Source organism: Dromaius novaehollandiae, chromosome 2 (genome assembly GCF_036370855.1).
Source record: "Dromaius novaehollandiae isolate bDroNov1 chromosome 2, bDroNov1.hap1, whole genome shotgun sequence".
NCBI lineage: Eukaryota > Metazoa > Chordata > Aves > Casuariiformes > Dromaiidae > Dromaius > Dromaius novaehollandiae.
This window is the reverse complement of record NC_088099.1, coordinates 28,670,304-28,689,906: the sequence shown is the minus strand read 5'-3', so window position 1 is coordinate 28,689,906 and position 19,603 is coordinate 28,670,304. Positions and strand designations below refer to the sequence as shown.

The 19,603-nt window shown below is 50.8% G+C and overlaps 1 protein-coding gene across 2 annotated transcripts in view; it reads right to left on the bottom strand.

Annotated features, from left to right (window-relative positions):
- Positions 1-270: 270 nt before the first annotated feature.
- The window catches only part of GASK1A (golgi associated kinase 1A), a 33,367-nt gene continuing 14,034 nt past the window's right edge, over positions 271-19,603 (bottom strand). Inside the window, exons 2-5 of one of the 2 annotated variants that reach the window (XM_064506111.1) lie at positions 15,270-16,613; positions 4,779-4,901; positions 3,934-4,037; positions 271-3,033 (exon numbers count right to left, since the gene is read on the bottom strand). In XM_064506111.1, the coding sequence (XP_064362181.1) occupies positions 2,823-3,033; positions 3,934-4,037; positions 4,779-4,901; positions 15,270-16,613 (1,782 nt within the window). In that variant the 3' untranslated portion in view covers positions 271-2,822. Of the gene's footprint in view, positions 3,034-3,933; positions 4,038-4,778; positions 4,902-5,006; positions 9,405-15,269; positions 16,614-19,603 lie in introns of those variants that run through there. The other variant, XM_064506112.1, reaches the window with a different exon arrangement.

Sequence of the window (19,603 nt, the reverse complement as noted above, 5' to 3'; positions counted from 1 at the left end):
ACTATGTCGTAAAAACATAAAATAAGTTTATAATAGGAAATGTGACATGTTCATAGCTGGAGCAAACTGTCTCCTACGCTACACGGTAGAGGCTGGTACGTTCAGAGCTGTCCACAGGGTTTCTCTGGACTGTTATGAACACGTTTCCGAGAGAGCGTGTGCTCTGCTGTGCACATAGACAAATGCACATGGAAAATATGAATATATGGTATACTATCAGTCTCAGCAAGATCAGGCTTTTGTTTTTCTCATTTATCCATACATGGCTCCTTGTTAATTCAACAGTGATTTTTATTCAAGTGCATAAATGTCTACAGATGTTCCCACATGTGTGGTTCAGCCAGCAAACTCACATGTTACAAATAAGAAAATGCAAAAAATTAGAGAAATCCTCAGCACAATGTGCAATGTTAGGTTCAAGCAGATGCAACTGAAGGCAATGCAAGGGCTGCTGTTCCAGCAACACAACGAAGTCAATAGCCATGTCCGCCCTGCAGGACCCCACCTCCCTCTCGCTTCTGGCTGAGGACTTGACATACATAGGATGAAAAACTCATTTAATGAAATTTCTCATTTTAATGAGAAAGCTAGACAACAACCTATGCTTCACGTCCAAATTAATGCTGCTGTTAGCGTGTAGTTTTTCGTGGTGTATTTTCTGTATTTAATTATGTTGCATTATTAGTGTCATTTATTCATATAAGCCTGTGCCTGGGCATGGCTTTTTACAGACCACAGAACGATTCATTTTGCTCTCCCACATGCTTACAGGCTACGATTGCAGACCCTGCCGAGAGCTGCGATCACCAGCAGGAGGAAAGGCCCTGGGCTGGACATCAGCAGGGCTTCCCGGGCCGTCGTCCACCCCACCCCACTGCACAGCAGAAAGGAGTGATAACTCCTGAGTGGGAAAAGGTGGCAGAGGAAAGATTTCCCCTTCCCAAGACAAAGGCGCGTCTCCAGTAAGGTGCTGCCGGCACTCTGGGCGCGCTAGTGACTACCGATGCTTTTTGGGAGCGTTCGCACTTGTTGATTAATGGCACTCTAGCTTCATTTAATCTTCTCTTAAGCAAGAGGAAAAGGGAAAGAAAAGGTAATTGCTTGTGCTTATCCTCATGGGTTTTAAAGTATCCCCTTGCAGGCTCTAAACCTGACATGCTGCTGAGAGGGATGGAGCGGGAAATCCTTGCCTTTTCTGCCTTGCTGGCTGCATGGGTGCCCATTGCCTCCAAAGCCCAGGCAGCAGCACAGACCTTCACCCTGGGCTCATCAAGACCTTCAGAAGTAATGAGTGACTCCAAGTGGCTCAGGGATGGAGACTCTGCCCGTAGCATCTTACTTTGGCCTTGGAGAAACAAAAAGCTGCTTTTTGAGGTCCCTTTTTAAAAAAAAAGCCTAGTGCAAATATATTACCACTTTTGCCAATGCTGGTCTTCAGTTAAACATGCAGTGGGACCCAGCTGTCCTGGCGGGGGGCCGAATCCGCCCATCCTGGCTACGGCATGTGGCTGGGCACATGTGAGCAGGGAGAGCCCGACTTGCCCGCGAGCCACGGAGAAGGGGCGAGACGGGTCCCGGTGGAAACCAGCAGCCCACAGGCCAGAGGTTGGCTGCTCCTGGGATGCAAATGTTGACTTTTCTTATGAATTTTCTTTCAGCCCTGCCATTTGAAGACCTATTTATGAGGGATTTTGCTGTGCCCTGTCACAGCGGTTCTTACTGTCTGAGCCGCTGGGCAGAACGTAGAGAGATGACAAAAACAGGCTGGGTTTTGCCAGAGATGTCAGCCAGCTCAGAAAGCATTTTGCACTTGATTGCCTTTTGTTGGAATATTTTTGCATTTCCGTTAAAACATATTTCTGCAAGCCTTAGAAGCAGTTTCATGCAGACAAGCCTAAGAGAGCAGTGGGGAGCATTTTTAGCAGGAAGCAGGGCTTGGGTTTGGTTTGTGTTTTAATCCTCTCATAGCTTAAAAAAAAAAGAGAGAGGGAGATATTTAAACTTCCAAATCCCACATTAAAAATGCACCTTGGCAGCAGACCAGGCTTGTCGAATTTCCACTCACGGGGCCTAAGGAAGCACTCGATCTGTGAGCACGATGAGCTAGAAGGGGAGCACGCTGCTGGCTTCATGGTAGCAGCCGCTGCCAGGCGCTTCCCACCATCCACCCTGGCCCCTTGGCTAGCACTGAGCGAGTTACATTCATTACCGAGCGCACATCACCTACTCAGCTGGGGACGACAGAGCTCAGTCCACGTCACTGGTCCTTGCTTATGTCGCTTAGGAAGCACCCTCTCTTTTTCCCCATGGCAAACCAAAATCTCTGCTTTCATTGTTCTGGAAACTATGAAGGAATGAGCAAAAAATCCCACTGCAAGCCATGGAAAACCTCATAGTGACTTCCCTGAACTTTGACCAATGCCTCTCACCACTTGTTCAGTCTTTTCTCAGATTCTCCACCAGCTTCCAAGGAACTGTTCAAGCCTACAGGTTTCCAAGTTGCCAGGGGAACAAAGGCACCCAAAATCTTACTGAAATGCCACTTCTTTGAAAAATCCATGCAGACACTGTTGCTTAATAAGTGTTGGTTAATGCTTTTGTCAACTGCTTGTGGTTTGTTTCCGGAGCAGTGTCCTCCTCCTCTTTCCTACTTGCTGGGTTCTCTTCTCCAGAGTGTCCTGGAGAAGGACATCATACCAAAGGGGGAGGAAAAAAACTTTCGAAGAAGCAATAACCCACACTCAGTTTCAGGTCATAAAAACCAGGGGTGTGAGGTATATCCGTCACTGCAAGGCAAATGTGTGCTCCTGGGCGAGGGTGGTTTAAAGCGATGGCTCCCTGAACACCGTCAGCTTGTGCTCCTGGATGTACTGCAGTAAGATCTGCCCGCGTCTCTCCAGGGTTTGAAGCAAAGGTCTCAGGCCTTCGGAGCCACCCTGGCTTTCCCAAAACTCCCGATCCACGTACAGGGACTTCAGGAGCACGTTTTGCAAACAGCCTGACTTGAGCATGGCCACGGCCATCTCTGGGAAGCTGAAACAGAAAATGAGAAAAGAGAGAAAGAAAAGGGTTACCCAGGTAAAGCCAGGCAGGGAGGAGAGCAGCTGCGGAGCGCCCAGAGCGAAGGCCACCTTCATCCCTTCCCTGTGTTCGGGCTTGGATTCATTCCTTCTTTGCACAGTGCGGGAATCATGCTGGAAATGGGCATTTTGCTTGGACGCGTGGATGTGAGGAGTAATATCCAAAGCTGTTCTGTGTCCAAGCTAATGAGCGTGCCACAGGGACCCTTGCACATAAACCTCCACTTGCGACGCGTGCACAGGACAACTTAACCAGAAATCCAAACGAGTGCCAAATCAATGGGCTGATAACACATCAAATACCTGCCAGGTAATGGTGCAAGAAATGCTGAAATGCCTGATTATTTGTTATTTTTGCACAGCTGCCAATGAGAGGAAACAAAAAAAGATCTGGGGCTTTGGAGACTGCCATCAGCCATGCTGATGTGTGATATCTGCATCCGTTTGAGCAGGACACACAAACACGCACAGGCTGATTCTTCCCTCTTTCCAGTTTTGCAGCACTATGACTCCAATTTACTCTGTTTTTCACTGTGGTGCCAGCCCTGATTTGCAGAATCAGGACCAAGAAGACCCATGCGATGGGGTCATGAGCCCACTTGCCTGCACTGCCTTGAATGGGAGATGGCTCAGCTTCCCTTGGATGCTCCACTGAGGGCATGGGGATGAAATAAATGAGCACAAATACGGCTCTCCCACGCGTGCAAGTGGTGCCTCACAGAGCTAATGCTCCTAGCCAAAGGCGGGTGCAAAAATTGGCAAACGACATGCGAGCAAAGGCTCAGCGGTTGCCTGGGGGCACACGTAGGGGAAGGCAGAGCAGCACCGAGCAGGACACGATGGGTCCCCTCACCTCTCTATGCCTTGCAGCAACCTGAAGTTGAGCTTGGCCTCCGGGTGCTGAGGCCGGCCCGCGTTGTCGATGAACACCAAGCGGGATGGCGCGCTTCTCCGGACCTGGCAGCGGAGGCGAGAAAGAGAAGTTCACATATCATGGGGAGCGATGGTTTTTCAAGGGTTTGGGGTTTTTTTTGATGGACAGGATTTTTCAGAGAGCAGTGGAGCTTGGCAGCTGCTGCAGAGCCCTCGACGCCCGGCCTCCCGCCCCGCGCAGCTCCAGCATGGCCGGCTGCCAGGTGGGAAGGGCGGGCAACAGCCTCGCAAGAGAGAGGCGCCAGCAGCTAGATGCAACCCCAGCGCCGGGGTGCTGCGCTGCCCTCCCTGCGGAGGTGGCAGCAAAGCCAGTGTCACCTGTGCTGCCGGCTCTGAAGGAAAGCAGGAGCCACCAGCACCTAGCTTTTAAGCTGATGGTCATGTTACCCTCCATGCTAGCCTCATCTCTTGCTGCACGTCCGGTTATTGCACATAGTGCAGTGTTCATTTTTGCACATCTGTGACTCAGCTGCCATGTGTCATTCCTCTTGCCTTTCCCATTTTATGGGGTTTATTAGTATCTAGGGACAACACTCACTAGCAGTCCACTGCTTGCTCTCACAGTAGGAAAAAACTCATCGTTTGGGCAAAGGGCTGGTGATCCTTGCAGCGCGATGCTGAAGATACATCGGCTCTGCCTGGCGCCTCAGTCACGTACAACCCCTCAGATCTCGCCCAGGGGAGATAATTTTGCCCGGCTTGCTGCCCCAGCAGCAGCGGGGGGCCGGGGGAAGGAAGGGCGGCATGACAGCTGGGGTGCTTTACCAGGATGTGGACCAAGGCCAGCTCCGCGGGGTTTCGGCATTTGTCATGGAGCATTTCCTCCATGCAGGGCTCCGATGGCTCCGGCTGAAATCCGCAGCAGTAGCGGTCCAGGCGGTCGTGCACCTGTGGGAGACACGTGGGGACCTGAGCAGCCGCAGGAGCTCAGGGCAGGGGTGTCATGTTGCGCTTCGCACGTGGAACGCCTCTTGCGCAGAAGAAAATACAAAGTTTCTAAGAAATCTCACTAGTCCTTTAATGAAAAGCTGCTTCTATCAGTGAGTGAGTGAGGGGCAGGGAAACATTCAGAAGCTTAGCTGATTTTCAAAAGCACTCTGGCTTAGAGAAAAGACTTGCAAAGATCACAGTGACAGGCTTTCCTGCTACGGTTCAGACACCTGCTGCTCGCGGTATTTCTGCACTTGATATTTGTATAGATTGATCATGCTTCCAGCTGAAACCAAGAGGTGAAGTACACCGCAGTGAATGCAAAAAAGAAAAAGAAAAAGAAAAAGAAAAAGAAAAAGAAGAAAAAGAAAAAGAAAAGAAAAAGAAAAGAAAAGAAAAGAAGAGAAGAGGAGAAGAGAAGAGAAGAGAAGAGAAGAGAAGAGAAGAGAAAAGAAAAGAAAAGAAAAGAAAAGAAAAGAAAAGAAAAGAAAAGAAAAGAAAAGAAAAGAAAAGAAAAGAAAAGAAAAGAAAAGAAAGAAAAAGAAAAACAAGAGAATCTAGTTTTTGAAACCACAAAAAGAGATATTTCTCAGGCTGAGTCTTGGTTCACCAGATGATGGTTTCAGCTGGCTCCCTTCTCCTGTATGCTGTTTCATCCATCCTTACCAGTAATCTAACAGTTCTTAATAAAAAGAAGAGTGGAAAAGGATCAGTTAGAGAAAAAGCAATTTATGCTTTATACAGAGCAAGCACAATGCTTAAGTTGGGCCAGGATAACTTGTTTTAAGACATCTGCACTTAATTATTTGCAGGCACTGTTAAACCTCCTTGTTGCTGAGGCTGTCAAGCAAAATGCAAGTGCTGCCCCCATCCCATGCCAAAGACCTGCAGAACTGCTGGTGCTGTTGGAAGCGCTCTGTATTTCAGGTGTTATTCAGGTGGGGGATGGCACCGCCTGCCTGTCCCTGCTCCTTCCCGTGCACCAGCCGTTGCCAGTGACTCTTGAATTTGAAAATATTTGAATTTACCGAATGCAAGGGTGTGATTTAGATTATTCTGCCTGCTTTCAGACCCAGAGTTATCAGCAACCCTGCTAGGAACAACCCTAGCGATACAGCGCTAGCAATACAGGCATTTGCTGACAGAAGGCACATGAGACAGAGACATCCAGCAGTAATTAATATATTCGACGTTGATATCCAAAGCCTAAGGGCTGCCTCTTCCCCTGTGGAGACCTGTGGAAGAGGGAGGGAAAGGTTCATCCCAGAGATTGTTATGGATTTCCAGGAAACGTGAGCCTGAGCTCAGGTGTTTCAGAGCAACACCCAGTGGAGGTAGTTGGCTGCTTGGGAAGCGAGACAACCTCTGACAGGAGCACTGGGGAGAACTACTGCCAACCAAGCCCTGCTTTGAACATTTGCTGGTGGCATCTCAGCCTTGTGGCATGTGTTGCTGGAAAAAGTCCTCTGGTTCCGGTATCCCGCTTTGCACCACTGTTAATCTTACCACTGTTGCTGGCTAAAAAATGAACGGGACTGCTCATGCAGGTCTTTGCACCTGCTGATGCCAGAGCAGAGCCTCCCTTGCCCCTGTCCATACCGTGCACCTGCTGGCTCCAGCCCCCTTGCACAGCACTTCCACCCATGCCCTTGGGGGAAAGAAGGGGAGCCCACTTTAAAACAAGGCTCATTAAGACCCATCTTTAATGACCCTGCCTTGATAGCCATTAAGCTTCATTAGCTTTGTCAGAAGAAGTCGCTGGATCTTCTCTGTTGGCCTCTGGGGCAGATGGGCAGCTCTCCTCTGTTGGACACCCTTCACCATGGCTGTGTGTGAGAGCTGCCATGGCTAGGTATGGGGTGTGGACTCACCGCCTACAGCTCTGACAGCCTGTTTGGACCATTGAAGAAAAAAATATATATATATACACATATATATGAGGCAAGCTCCCCAGGAGGGAGAGACCTTGGCCAATTTTGAGTGAGGCTGTCCAGCTGCCCAGTTGCAGCGCAAAGGTGTATGGCTCACGCTCTTGCTTTGGATTCTTTTGTTATTATTGCAGACCCAGGAACTGGGGTTCGGGCTGCACAGAGGCTCCTGCACCGCTTGGTAGGGCTGGAGCAAGTCTCAAGTGAGCCTGGGGTGATCTACAGGTGATGAATGGACAGGAACCAACCAACTCACAGAGGCCTCCTATTCATCTCATCCTAATAATTAGCAGAATTTACCAATTATAGCAGGGTTGTGTTTTGCGAGAGAGTTCAGGCTGAACCCCAAACACTAATCAAGCACTGGGGAAGATGATGGAGCAGGAAACACAAAGTTTGAATTCCCTACCCATTATATTCGCAACTCTTTCAGAAGCAATACTAGTCCCCCACCAAAATTCCTTAACAAATTTCTGTATTTCCTGATGTATAATGAAGCACTCAAGTCACTATTTCTCCTCTGGTAGACCCAACAGTTAAAGTACTAGCTTCTTTTGACAGGAAAAAAACATTGAAATGAAGGAAAACATCACATTTCTTCCATGCATTTCCTTCATCTTGGTATAGGAAAGCTCAGCACACCAGTTTCTCTCACTCACTATGTTGTTTTCCATCGTAGCAGAATTAACAGACTGTACAGAGCATAAAGAAAATCTGAGATGATTTATGGACACCTCATATGTACTCATGCAGCAGGAAGATGGAAATTCTCCATATTCACGGAGGGACTGTGCAGAAACCTACGGCTGTTATGGGATGTTGTTGTGGGTCTCCACCTTTTGGCCCCAGTTCCCAGTGAAATAGCCTAACCCCTTTCTGCAAAAAACACAAGGCTGTGGACATCTGAAGACCCTGAACCGCAGCCTGAAACACTGTGCAGGGGAAGGAGATGTTGTGATAATGGTGATATGGATATGGTAATAAGTCAAGACTTCCATAGCACCACTTCGACACTTGACAACGCTCATGCCAACGGGAGGCAGGGAATAGCTGGCTGAAGGGCATCACAGAACTGCGCCAGTAGGAAATAGACGGAGCTCAGTCGGCACAGAGCAGGGCATTGCAGGCGTCAGCTGCAGAGCCTGACCCAGTGCCTTGAGCGAGCTTCCACTCTCCCGTCTCAGAGAGGTAAGGGAAACAATTCCTTTATTAACTATAAAAACTGTTAACTTAGCAGCAGGCTGGCTCAGGCTTCTGGAAACACAGGCGCAAGCTCAGTGCCTAGCCACATGTGCTCCAGAAATGATTCCCTGCTTCCATTACTTTACGTTTACATAACCACACACGTAGGCCGCTTTTTTGCCCCTTCCTCTCCTTTCCTGAAGGTGGAGCCCCACATTGACAGTGTGTCCATTAAAAAACAACCACTCTGCCCTGGCTGGTTCATGTGCCAGCCACTGTGTGTGCCCAGCTGGATATGCAATGACTGCATCCCACTGGGATGTGAATGTTCATCCACTGCTGTGGGGCTGTTTTGAGGAAACCAAAAAAGCTGCATGTTAGATCAGCAGAGGTATAAGGCGGAGGCTGAGTCTGGTGTCCAAGATGAGTCCCCAGAAGACTAATTACCTAATTGTTGAGGTGTTGAGAGCATCTCTGATGTGCTGACTAGCTCTTCCTCCCCTTGACTCTCCCTGTGCCATTTATATTCATTTACACTCATCAGAGCTGAAATGGCTTTAATGAATGGTACAATAGATCTTACTGCCACAAAAAAAAGATATGTGGCATACCATCTTCCAACCAATGAGCTCAAAGCCCATTATAATCATCACTGATTTAAGCCCTTCTTCATGTAGTGAAATAGGGCAATATCCTATGGATACGGAAAAGAAAGCCCTGAGCCAAGGTCCCAGGGGCTAACCAGGACCGGCACCAGTTCTTCCCGTGCCAAGAGCTACTTCTCCCAACTTCCTGTGGAAAGGAAACACTGGAAATTACAATACAAAACCACATAAAGTAGAGACTGCCATACTGAGGATGCAATTGGACCCACCAGGACCATTAAATCCTGAAGACTGAGGACTGAACCTGTGAAGCAGTTAGGGGGTCAAAAAGGTAATGAAACTCCAGACATTTGTTTTTGTCTTTCTGCCAGGTGTGAAGAGAAAGAAGGGAAGGACTAGGCTTTTACTTGTACAGAGCTGACAGGAAAGCATTCAGTAGACATCATTTATGATTACTAGAGTTCCCAAATAAGACACCAAAAAGTCTGGCTAACTCTTGCATCATTGAAAAGACATGGGAGCTGGGGAGAAAGCCATGCGAGCCTAGCCTGGGTGGCGAGTCGCCAAGGCTCAGAGAGCAGGTCCGAACCAAGGGAGACAGAGCTCATCCAGGAGCCTGAAGGGCAGAAAATCCTATAGCCATTAAAACAGAATTTGGATTAAGTCCTGAGTTTTCTGCATTCCTCATCTGTCAGCAAACAGCTCTGAAAGGCGCTGGGAGGAAAAAAAGGGGTTGTATATTCATCCTGTGGGAAAACAGAAAAAAGAGTTATGTGACCATATAATTAAAGGCTTCATCATAACGCATATAGACAAGAGGGGCAGGTTTCCTGAGCAATCTCGGTTTTGGGGGTTTCGATCCTCCTGGGGCCTCAGTTCTGCAAACTTTCAAGGAGAGGATGCTTGGAAGGAAAGCACTGAGAGGACATTGGGCTCCAGCTCAAATTGCACTTGACTCTGTGAAACTATGTGGCAATCTTTGGGTCAAAAAGCTCTTAGTCTACAAGGCAGAATTTGAAGGACAGGAGAGGCACACAAGCAGGTCACAGTGGGGAGAGGATAGCACCATTACTGGGACCCACACGAAGCTCAGCCACCCCAAAGCCCCCATCCAGCCAGACTAGGAACCTCCAAGCGTTGACTAGGCCTGGTATGGTTTCCACAGGGAAAACTTTCCTTCCATGGGATGCAAGAGGAAAGGAACAAGTTATCCAGAGAGTGGAGAACCAGGCAAGGCACCTTCATACTCTCTCTTCACCATGGTGGGACAGGCTTTGCCTGGCTGTCTTGGAACGCATTTTTGAAATTTTCTGCTTATTCTTTGCCTGTAACTGTTGAAGGATGGCAAGTTAAGGGGGGAGGGAGGAAGGGGGTTCTGCAATTTGTTTTAGTTTTGGATTAGTACTTTATTTTGTCTGGATGGTTTTCACAGGCAATTAATTTTGTGGCTGATTCTCATTTCCACTGAAGAAGTGGAATTTCCACTGTGAAGGCCCTACACAGCCCTCTGGAAAGAGGATGTAATTTAGAGGGTGCACTGGGGGAGGATACTGCAGAAGGACTTTGGAGTCAACTTGCCAATATTTTTGGTTCTTCTTAAAGTCATGGACAAAAACAGTAGCTGCTTCTTTACGATGGGGTTCTGAGTTTTTTCTGTGGTAAAGCTTTGTACTGAGAGGTTCTCCTCTGTAGACAAGCTCAGATATGCTGGATTCAGTCTTGGCTGGACATAATTCAGCTGCCCTGAAACGTAATGGGAATTTTGCACTCCACAACAGTAGGAGCAGGACTGGGACCAAATTATTTTAACCTCTTATGTTTTAATGGGATTCCAGCGCATTTACCACAGATTTGGACTGGGCTCCCAGCCAGCAGAGCAAAAAAAGAGCAAGCAAGAGCATGTTGTTAAGCCAAATCAAAGACAGCAGTGGTATTTGAAACGACTGACCAACCCAAAGTTAAAATCAGTACCTAGGAGGTGAATGCTGCTGCCATTGCCTGGCAGAAGCTAACCGATCCTTTCAGGTCCCACTGAGCGAATAACCACACTCACAGTAAGTCATGTGCTCTCTCGGAGAAATTATTCTTGGCAGCAAATTTTTCTGCCTGTGCTGAAGGGCTGAGAGACTGGTTTGAGACATGGTCTGAGTTTAAGACAGAGGAGCCATCTTTGTGCAGAGGGGATGAGGAATCACAGGCAGCGCCGTCGGTGACCGGAGAGGGATCTGCAGCCCCTGTGTGCTCAGGAACCTACTGATAATAGGAGTATTTCCTTACGGCAAAGACTGAGAGAAATTAGTTAAGATCAAGCTGAATTTTAGGACCCTCTAGTAGAAAGCAATAAAGATTTCAATGCCTCACTCAGAGCTGTACAGGAGAGTTCAAAATTCACAGCTTCTCATTCTCCATTGAGTACTGTGGGCTGCTAAAGCCATTCTGAAAGATGATATTTCATTTCTATAATAACCTGCTGACTTTGTGCGTTTTTACCTTTATGTGACTTTTCCACACGGGAGGATCCCATTGGAGTTATTGAGAAATCCTGTGGATTGCTCTTTAATTTATCTTTTCACTTTTCCAACCCTCTGGGGAAAAAGTCTCCTAAAATCCAACCCTGTTCCTTGGGGACTCAGTCTTCCCATCGCACTCGCTGGGATTTTTGCCTGGGGGAGGAGGGGAAGGGGGTAGTTAATCTCATTTGCTGGCTGGTGCTGAGCACTGCCAGTGGTTGTGGTGCCTTTGTTTTGCCTTCTCCCCCCCAAAAAAATCATGAGAACACACATTTTAATAGTCCTCTTCTGTTTTTTCCTTTCTTTCAATTGCCCTTTCAGGTAGTTTCCCCATATATGTTCTCTCTAACAAGCAAAATTACAGCCCTGAGGTGCCTAAATGTGCTTTTTCCCACAAAAACCACTGTTGTCTCCTCACAGTTGCCCTCTAATAAATCATAATTCTCTGCTTGTGACACTGTAGTAATCCTTCGTAGCAATAGGATATGATTTGCTAGACAGAAGATTAAGCACTCTTAATCCTAAGGAGGAGAAACTACGGTATAAAGGGGAAAGGATCCCGACTTCTTACACTAGTGCCACATCGGTGGAGTAAAAGGGCCAAACCAACCTGAGTTGGTTGAGATGCAGAATATTCTTTTCTTAAACAAGGAGGTCCCGTTCCCACGCCTTGCCGAGCCCACGAGTGGCAGCTCCAGCACAGGGAGAGGAGCCGCACAAGGATAAAGCTCAGCTACAAGACAGCAGGCTCAGATGAGCCATGTCTGAAACCTGCTTGCGTTTCCCCTTCAGGGCCCGAGCACAGATCTTGCTCAGGCCAAGCTGCGTCTGCACAACGCTCCCATGCTCCATATAACGTTAAGAGAGAATAAAACCTCCATCTCCACTACCAAGCCAGCAATTATTAAACCCAAAGCCTCCAGAAAATTAGCATCTAGGAGCATGAAATGAAAGATATTTTTGTTTCAAGACAACCTACTTCAGAAAAAATTTGGACTTGTGCTTTCTTGTGCTGTGCTGAGAGATGGAGGAAAGCTTTCAAATGGTAAAGCTTTTATTATTATTATTATTATTGTTAGAGAGGTTTTGCCTAGGCTTGAAGCCTGGAGAATTTGTGAAATGGTGACATCCCCTGGGCTGACACTGAAAGATGAGCAGAAAAATTATATCACTCCCACCCACCCTTCTTCTCAGTGTTTTGGTCTAGTGGAGACCTGCAAAGAGAGGCACAAGCCCCTGCCTGCCAGCCTGCAGCACCAAGACCCAGCGGGCTCCACTCCAGCCTCCCTGGTGCTCCTCACCTTCAGCTGACAACCATCAGCATGGAGAACGAATGCAAAAGGCTGTTGAATCAGCTGCCTAAAAAGCTGTTGGAAATGCAGCAGTAAGCTGCATCAGGTGTAAATAACTACCCAAGGTGCAGGGCGAGGATCAGTCCATCCCCTTCCCCTGCCTGGTTTCTGCAGTGAACTCAAAGAGTGTTTTGGAGGACTTATTAGCTCTGTCTGTTCTGTTGGGTCCCTGGAGAGAGGCAAATTTGGGATGGAGAAATACATTGTACAAATACAAATTTTCCCAGGGCAATACACCTGGAGGGGCGCCTCTGGGGCTGCTGATAGCACCCATGGCCAGGATGTTGGTCGGGGTAATGCGTGCAGTTTTCCTGGACTTTTTTTGTGCTTTTACCAGGTTGCAGGCCAGCGGTTGTGGGGCCCGAAGCTGTCTGCACCAGCAGAAGAGCTATGCCCCACAGCAATGTATCTTGCCCTAATTGACGTGGCGGGACCCCATGGGTCGGGCAGGTAACTCACCACCCCACAGCATCCGTTGGCCTTCAGTGGCGATGCCTTTAGCTATGTTCAACAATGCAGTTTTGGTCTTCCCCAAAGCATTTCCTGGCAGATCAAATTCTGCATGACGTGTATTAATACTGGCCTGCAAGCTTGTAACAGTCTGGCTTTGATAAGCAATTCTTTTTTTTTTTTTTTTTTTTTTTTTAAACCAATAAATGGCAACCACCTTATGAAAGGTGTTTTTGAGCACTCAGTTACTTGAGCCCCTCCAATGCCCAATCCTGGGAGACGCTGAGCACCCACAGCTCCCTCCGAACTCATCCCTTTTGGGCTGCAGAGCCAAGGCAGGACAAACAGACCTCAGTGCTGGGCAGTGCAAAGAGTAGTGCTCGCTGCCCAAGTGCACAGAGGGCTTTTGTTGAGCCTTGCAGTTGGCTGCAAGATGCTTTCTCAGGACAAACGCCACGATGGTGAGCAAAAGCATCTCCTTCACGAAGAAACCAAACTGCTCCCCAGCATCCCGTGCCAGCAGTTCCTGAGGATGCATTTTGGGCGCCTGACCGTGCTGGTGTAATGCTGGCTGGGATGCGAGCAGCCAAGGGCCGGCAGCAGTGGACCAACTTCCCTGCTCTGCAGTGTGATCCTCCACTCGAGGATGACTTTGCTCTGCAAACAGCTGATGTTTGGTGGTTTAGGATGCCTGCTGCTGCGTTCCCCTGCTTGGGGTGAGCTGGGAGCTTCTGACCCGACTGTCACCTCTAGCAGAGCCCCCTGTAACAGACTGGGGGCTGACGAGGCAGGTTTCTTGTTTTCTGGTTGCCAGCTGTGGATTGACTAGTCAAAAACCAGAATTAAAGAATCTGTCAGGCTGAAAAGCTGATGAGACAGGCAGCAGCCCTAGCCTGCAGGCACGCTCGGCTCTCCGGGGAAATTGAATTATCCGGAGGGTTTTTGCTAATGATCTTGGCAGGTAACGGGATGGACGTTAGGCTGGTATAAATCACAGCGGTGCCTTTGGCTTTGATGGATCACCATTGGTTAGACAGAGGATCAGGCTCTGAAATCCACTTTTTACCGTCTCGCGGGGGCTCACTGCAGCAGGGGCTTGGAGCCAGTGGAGTGGCGTGCCAGGCAGCACCTGCGTCTCTGGGGCAGGTGCCCATCAAGCGCTGTTCCCAGCTTGCCTGGGCTCAGAGGCTAGCTGCAGCCCCGGAGAGAGGGTGCAGCCACCCACAGAAACCAGTAAAGTCCAAAACCTGCTTTAACGCCGGGGAAAGGCAGGATCACTGTAACTGGAAGCAGTGCAAACGCCTCTATGAAGGGCAAGTCTGTTTTTGTCCTCATAAACAATACTTTAACTTCTGTGAACTCATGAGCTAAAATGCAAGCCATGATACAGCTAAAATGCAAATCTACATGGAAAAAAAATACCTCTCTCTGACCATTTCCGACTGCGTTTTCATGTCTGGTTTGAATTTTGGTTTGGAAACTGGATCACCTGGGACTGAACTCTGCTTTCACTTGGTAACTGCTGCCCAGGCCTCCCTGCTCTGTTGCTCAGCTCGTGCTCAGCTCAGGGCTGGGGAAGGACTGCGTGCCTGTGCCTGCAGAGCCAGACCCCTGTGGAGGTTTCAGGCACTTTTTTTTTTACTTTTAATCCTGCCTGTGACTGAAGGTCACCACAGGCTCAGCTGAGTCATTCTGCATGAGATTCACCATCTGTGAGAGCGGGATGATCCTGCTTCCCACCTACCCTCGCTGTAGCAGTGCGAAAGGCAGAGCCGGTTTCACAGAGAAGGTTTTCCAGAAAGCACCAAGTATGAGTCTGATAGGAGAACTGAATAATGTTTTCTGACTCATGCCGTTTAGCATGGTTCCCCAAGCAAACACAGCTCATGCAATCCCGCTACCTCTGCGCTTGGGTGTACCCGCCTGCCTGTTCTCCCACTGGTGACCTCCAAGCTGGCTGGCAAGCCTCTGAGCCATGGTTGACGCAGGGTAGGGAGCTCATCGGCATTAAGGTCCTCTGAGCTGCAGGAAAAGAGGGTGTTCAAGTAGAGGAAAGAAAAGCGGGTACAAAGGGAGAAATGCTATAGTGAAAGCACTTATCAGAGATGCCTCATAGGATCTCAGGTCAACACATGTATCTACTCTTGCTACTGCTCATGGAGCAAGTCACCGGCGTCTGAGGCTTGCCTGCCTTCCCTGGCTTCATGGAGAGAAAGGGGCCACGGACACGCAAGCATGGGTGCACCACGAGCTGCGCGGCGCACCTGCGGGACAGACCTCTTTCTAGCAGCAGCTGTACCTGGAGGAGAAAATCGAAGAGTGCCAGCCGGCTCCACTCGGCGTGCTCAACGCTGAGGCAAGGCGCTCGCTCCACCACCGCCACGGAGGAACCCGCCGCACCGCAGCGCTGCCGCAGCAGGGCTTGGTACTGCACCCAGCCCAGCGCGAAGGAGTTCTGGTCGTTGTCGGCATCTTCCAGGTGCTGCACATCTGGCGCCCACCAGATGACAGGCCGCGGCGCACCGTCGGTGTATCTGTAAGGCAGGAGGTGGCTGTCGAAGCGGCGGGCCACGGCGGGCAGGCTCCTGTTCAGCCGCAGGACTCTGTCCAGGTGGAAAGCCAGGACTTCGTAGAGGTCGCCGGGCCGTTTGATCAGGCCACAGAGCCCGTCGAGGCAGTCTCCTTCCCGGTCAGCCCCGAAAGTGCCCGGGGCAGCCTGAAGGCTGACCCGCAGTATTTGGCCGTGGGCTGGGATTCTGGTTTTGGCCACCACCTCGCCATTCGCCAGCAGTTTCATCTTCTGCACATCATCGGCAGAAAACCAAGGCGGGATCTTCTCTCCAAACCGCAGACTACCCTCCTGCGGGGCGCCAGGGGAATGGCCCGGCGTCTCTGGACACCTTCCCGGGGTCCGTAACCCTTTTCCCAAGTGCAGCCTCGGAGGGCGCGAGGAGGGCCCGGCCGCCCGCCTCCGGCTGCCAGGGGAGTCTCTCCCGGGTGGTCCGTCGGCCGCGCCCAGGAGAAAGGCTCTGGGCGGACGGGAAGGTGGTGGCCCAGGCTGGACGTCAGGTTTGCGCTGGCCACAGGGTGCAGAAGCGTTCGTAAGGGGGCTGCCAACCGCCAGCTTGCCGCCCCGCGAGCATCCTTTCTTCCTGGGAAGCGAGGGGGAGAAGGAAGGGGCTGCCAGCTGCTGCTGGGGGCCACGGAGGGGAGCGCCGTCCTCTACATCCCGCCGGCGGACGTGGCTGTGATGCTCCTCTTCCACCTCAGCAAGAAGGGGGATATTCCCGCGCAGCTGCTCGACGGAAGCCTCTGCAGCTCCCGCAGCGCTGTGCTGCCTCCTCCCACGGGGCAGCTGGCGGTTTGGCCCACGCCGGCTGCTCTGCTCCTCCATCCCTGGGCTGCCGTGGGGCCAGGGGGGCTCCTGGCCGTGAGCAAAGCCCCCCAGCTGGGGGGCCCCCGTATCCCACCGGGGCCTGGGCCGGGGCTGGGGCAATGTCCCCGCCGGGGAGGGGACCTCCCCATCACCGCTGGGAAGCAGCGGGGGCAGGCGGGTGAGCGCCAGCAGGGCCAGGGCCAGCAGGAAGGCGCATGCAGCCGCTGGCGGGTGTTTCAGCCCCGTCCTTCGCCATGGTCGCTGGGCCTGTGGGTGAGAAAGGCAGAGCTTTACAGGCAGCCGGGGAACGAGACCTGCCCCGGCTCAACTCCCACCAAAGCGGGCGTGCGCTGGCGGGAAGGGACTGGCTGTGGCATAGCTGGGCAAATAAAACAATAAAAAAGGTAGCAATTGCATTTAAAAAGTGCACAGGCTTTTAGCACTGCCGAACACCCCGCGCTGCCTTGTCAGCAGCCTACGGAGACTTATTATGAGAAATGAAGGGGATAACACGAAAGCGTAAAGAGCTGGCGGGCTAGCACAGCTGAGCTCTGTATGCCCCTTGGGTTCTCCCATGTTGCAGATTGCTGGGTTTTACTTCTCACCTTTCCCTGCACCTCTGTGCCCACAGCTCTCTCATGCAAATCCCCCCTCTCCGCACACGTCCTGTCCCACGCTGCTCCATCACTTTGGCCCTGCTCTCCCCCGCTCTGGCCAGATATTTGCAGGCTTTACCCCCCTGCCCCGCACTGAGCCATCAGATGATTTTGCAGGCTGGCTCATCAGTCTGATATGCTATTAAATGCCTGGCACGGCCGGTGGAAACCCAGAGCTGGGCAGAATGGTACGGTTCAGCAACCTGGCATCCAAAGCAGTCTCCTGCACGGGAAGCTGCCAAAAGCAACCTTGCTCAGCCGCCAAAGTCGGAAGATTTCTCCTCAGCGTAGCGCCACAAGTGCTCTCCTCCCTGCAGCCCCGACCTGCACCTCTGCCGTCTCCTCTGGCAAAGCCCCAGCGCCCCTTGCAGCTCTCACTGCATCCCTGCGCACCCGCCAGCCCCGCACTGCCACCATGGCCAGTCCCAAATGTAGTCTTCTCGTAGGCATTGCTTATCAGAGGGCCTTGGCTACGTTTGCTTTGGGTGAGCAACCCCTCTTTGTACGTGCTCTCCAGGAAAGCTGTTCGTTAACAGCTCATTGACTCTGTAGTTCTTTAGCAAGAGAGAGATTTGCTAGCGGACAAAAATGTTTGCAGCGTGATTTATGTCAGAAAGTAACAGGCGCTCCCTGAAGAAGGCAGCCCAAGCGAGGGCTGACCTGTTATAGGCTGCATAATGCCTGCAGCACTCATCTACAGGATCACTTTACAGGTGGTGATTTTTTTATGTTCAAATATTTTGCTTTAAAAACTTAGGAATGGAAAAAAAGCCAAAAATAAAAAATAAATAAATAAAAGCATCAATAGGTAACGATATTCCCCTGACCTCTCCCAGGTGACCTTTTCCACCCAACCTGCGATATGATGCTCCCGTCACTGTGAACCTGTTCCTGGGCAGAGTGAAGGGGGAATTTCCCGCAGAGATGTGCGTGCTGTGCCTTTCGCTGAGATAACCGCTGGCGCTTCAGAAAAGGGGTGCGTGCTCTAAAGCTTCCGCAAAAGGCCAGCACTATCTTATGGAGATAAAACAGGGCTGTGCACAATTCCCTGTCTCCCACTGCCATCATGTAGCTGCTGGCAAAGTAATTCCTTCCCAACACAAGCGTTTGCTTGGCAGAGCAATTGTACCATTCAAAATTAAAACGCACAGAACCAGAAACAGAAAATACTCTTGTTTTATCATGTTGGCAAAAAAGAGAGAAAATGGTCCCACTGCTCTTTCCTTTGCTGTGGGCTCTGGTTTGCTGTACGCTTTACCAAGCCAGCCAGCTCTGCAGCATCTGCCCACTCCTATCCTCCGATGCGGGAGGGAAATTCTCAGAGTCAGGCCCCCTAAGGCCTCTTATGGGGTTGTTCTGGTGCAAATCCATTTCTACCGCTCAGTGGGAATCAGGAAAGATCTGCACGAATTGGCGCACCTGCTGGAAGTTATTCTATATATCTATTGCTCAAGTCACATAAACAAGCCGGGGGCAGAGGTAAAGCACTGCCTTCCACTTCTCATGCAATAGGATCCTCATTAGGCTGAGGATTTATAGAGCTGAATAAGCTTTAAAGAAATAAGGAAACAGAAGAGGGAATGTAAGGTGAATTACAATTTCAGATTTCTTCACAGGGATGCATGACAAAGGTGACATTTACATAGCATCTTCAGTGCACTCAGCAGAAATAGAGCAAAACAGACCAAATCCCTGGATGTGAAGACTTTCAAGTTCCTGAGAGGGTTTTATCCGAAGGCCTAGAGCCACGTGCTGCCAGCGGTCCCCCCCTCAGCTGTACACACAGCTAATGACCCCCATCCCTGCGCTGTCGCCCTCAGAAGAAGTCCAAACGTGTGCCGGGACGCAGCCTCTTGAGGTTGGCCCGTCGCCGTCCCAGGCGCGTATAGTGTTACCTGTGGCTGCATCCAGCACGCGCCGCGGGCGCTGGGTGACCGGGGACACTGCCTGCCGCAGCTGTCCCGCGAGGGATAGCGCTGGCCTGCTTAAAGGCTCGGTCACGAGCTGGCATTCGTTTCTGGATGCAGCATGGGAAAGTGCCACGAGGGACTCGCTCTGACCACAGCTACCCGGGCCCTGGACCGGCAGATCCTCGTCGCTAACAGCTGATGCATCTCATCAGCCTCTGCCTTCTTCTATCCTGACGCCTCTCCCTTCTCGGCAAAGGCAGATTTCACGGTGGTGTGTTCGTGCCCTAGCAGGTTTCCAAAAGGGTGTGGGAGATCCGAGCGTGTGACTCGCCCCGGCGTCCCCGAAACCCCCAGTGCAGCTGCTGCCTTGCTTCCACCTGGGAAGGACCAGCAGCTCACGCCGGCAGCAGAAACCCTCCCAGCCCCCGCCAAAAGAAACCGCGCAGCTCTGCAGGAAAGCAGCCGCAGCCCTGCCTGCGTGTAGCGGGGGAAAAGAGCTCCCTGTTAAAATGCAGCCCCCAGACGCAGGTTCCCACTTGCTGTGATGCAGAAGGAAGCCAAGGGGCGGCGCTGGGAGATCCCTCCGGTGCATCCTAAAGCCAGGAGCCACTTCACAGCAAGGCTGGAGCACTGACCCACGCCCAGCAGCTCTCCTGGCGAGCCAAGGCCTGAGTTTCATGTGACCTGGACT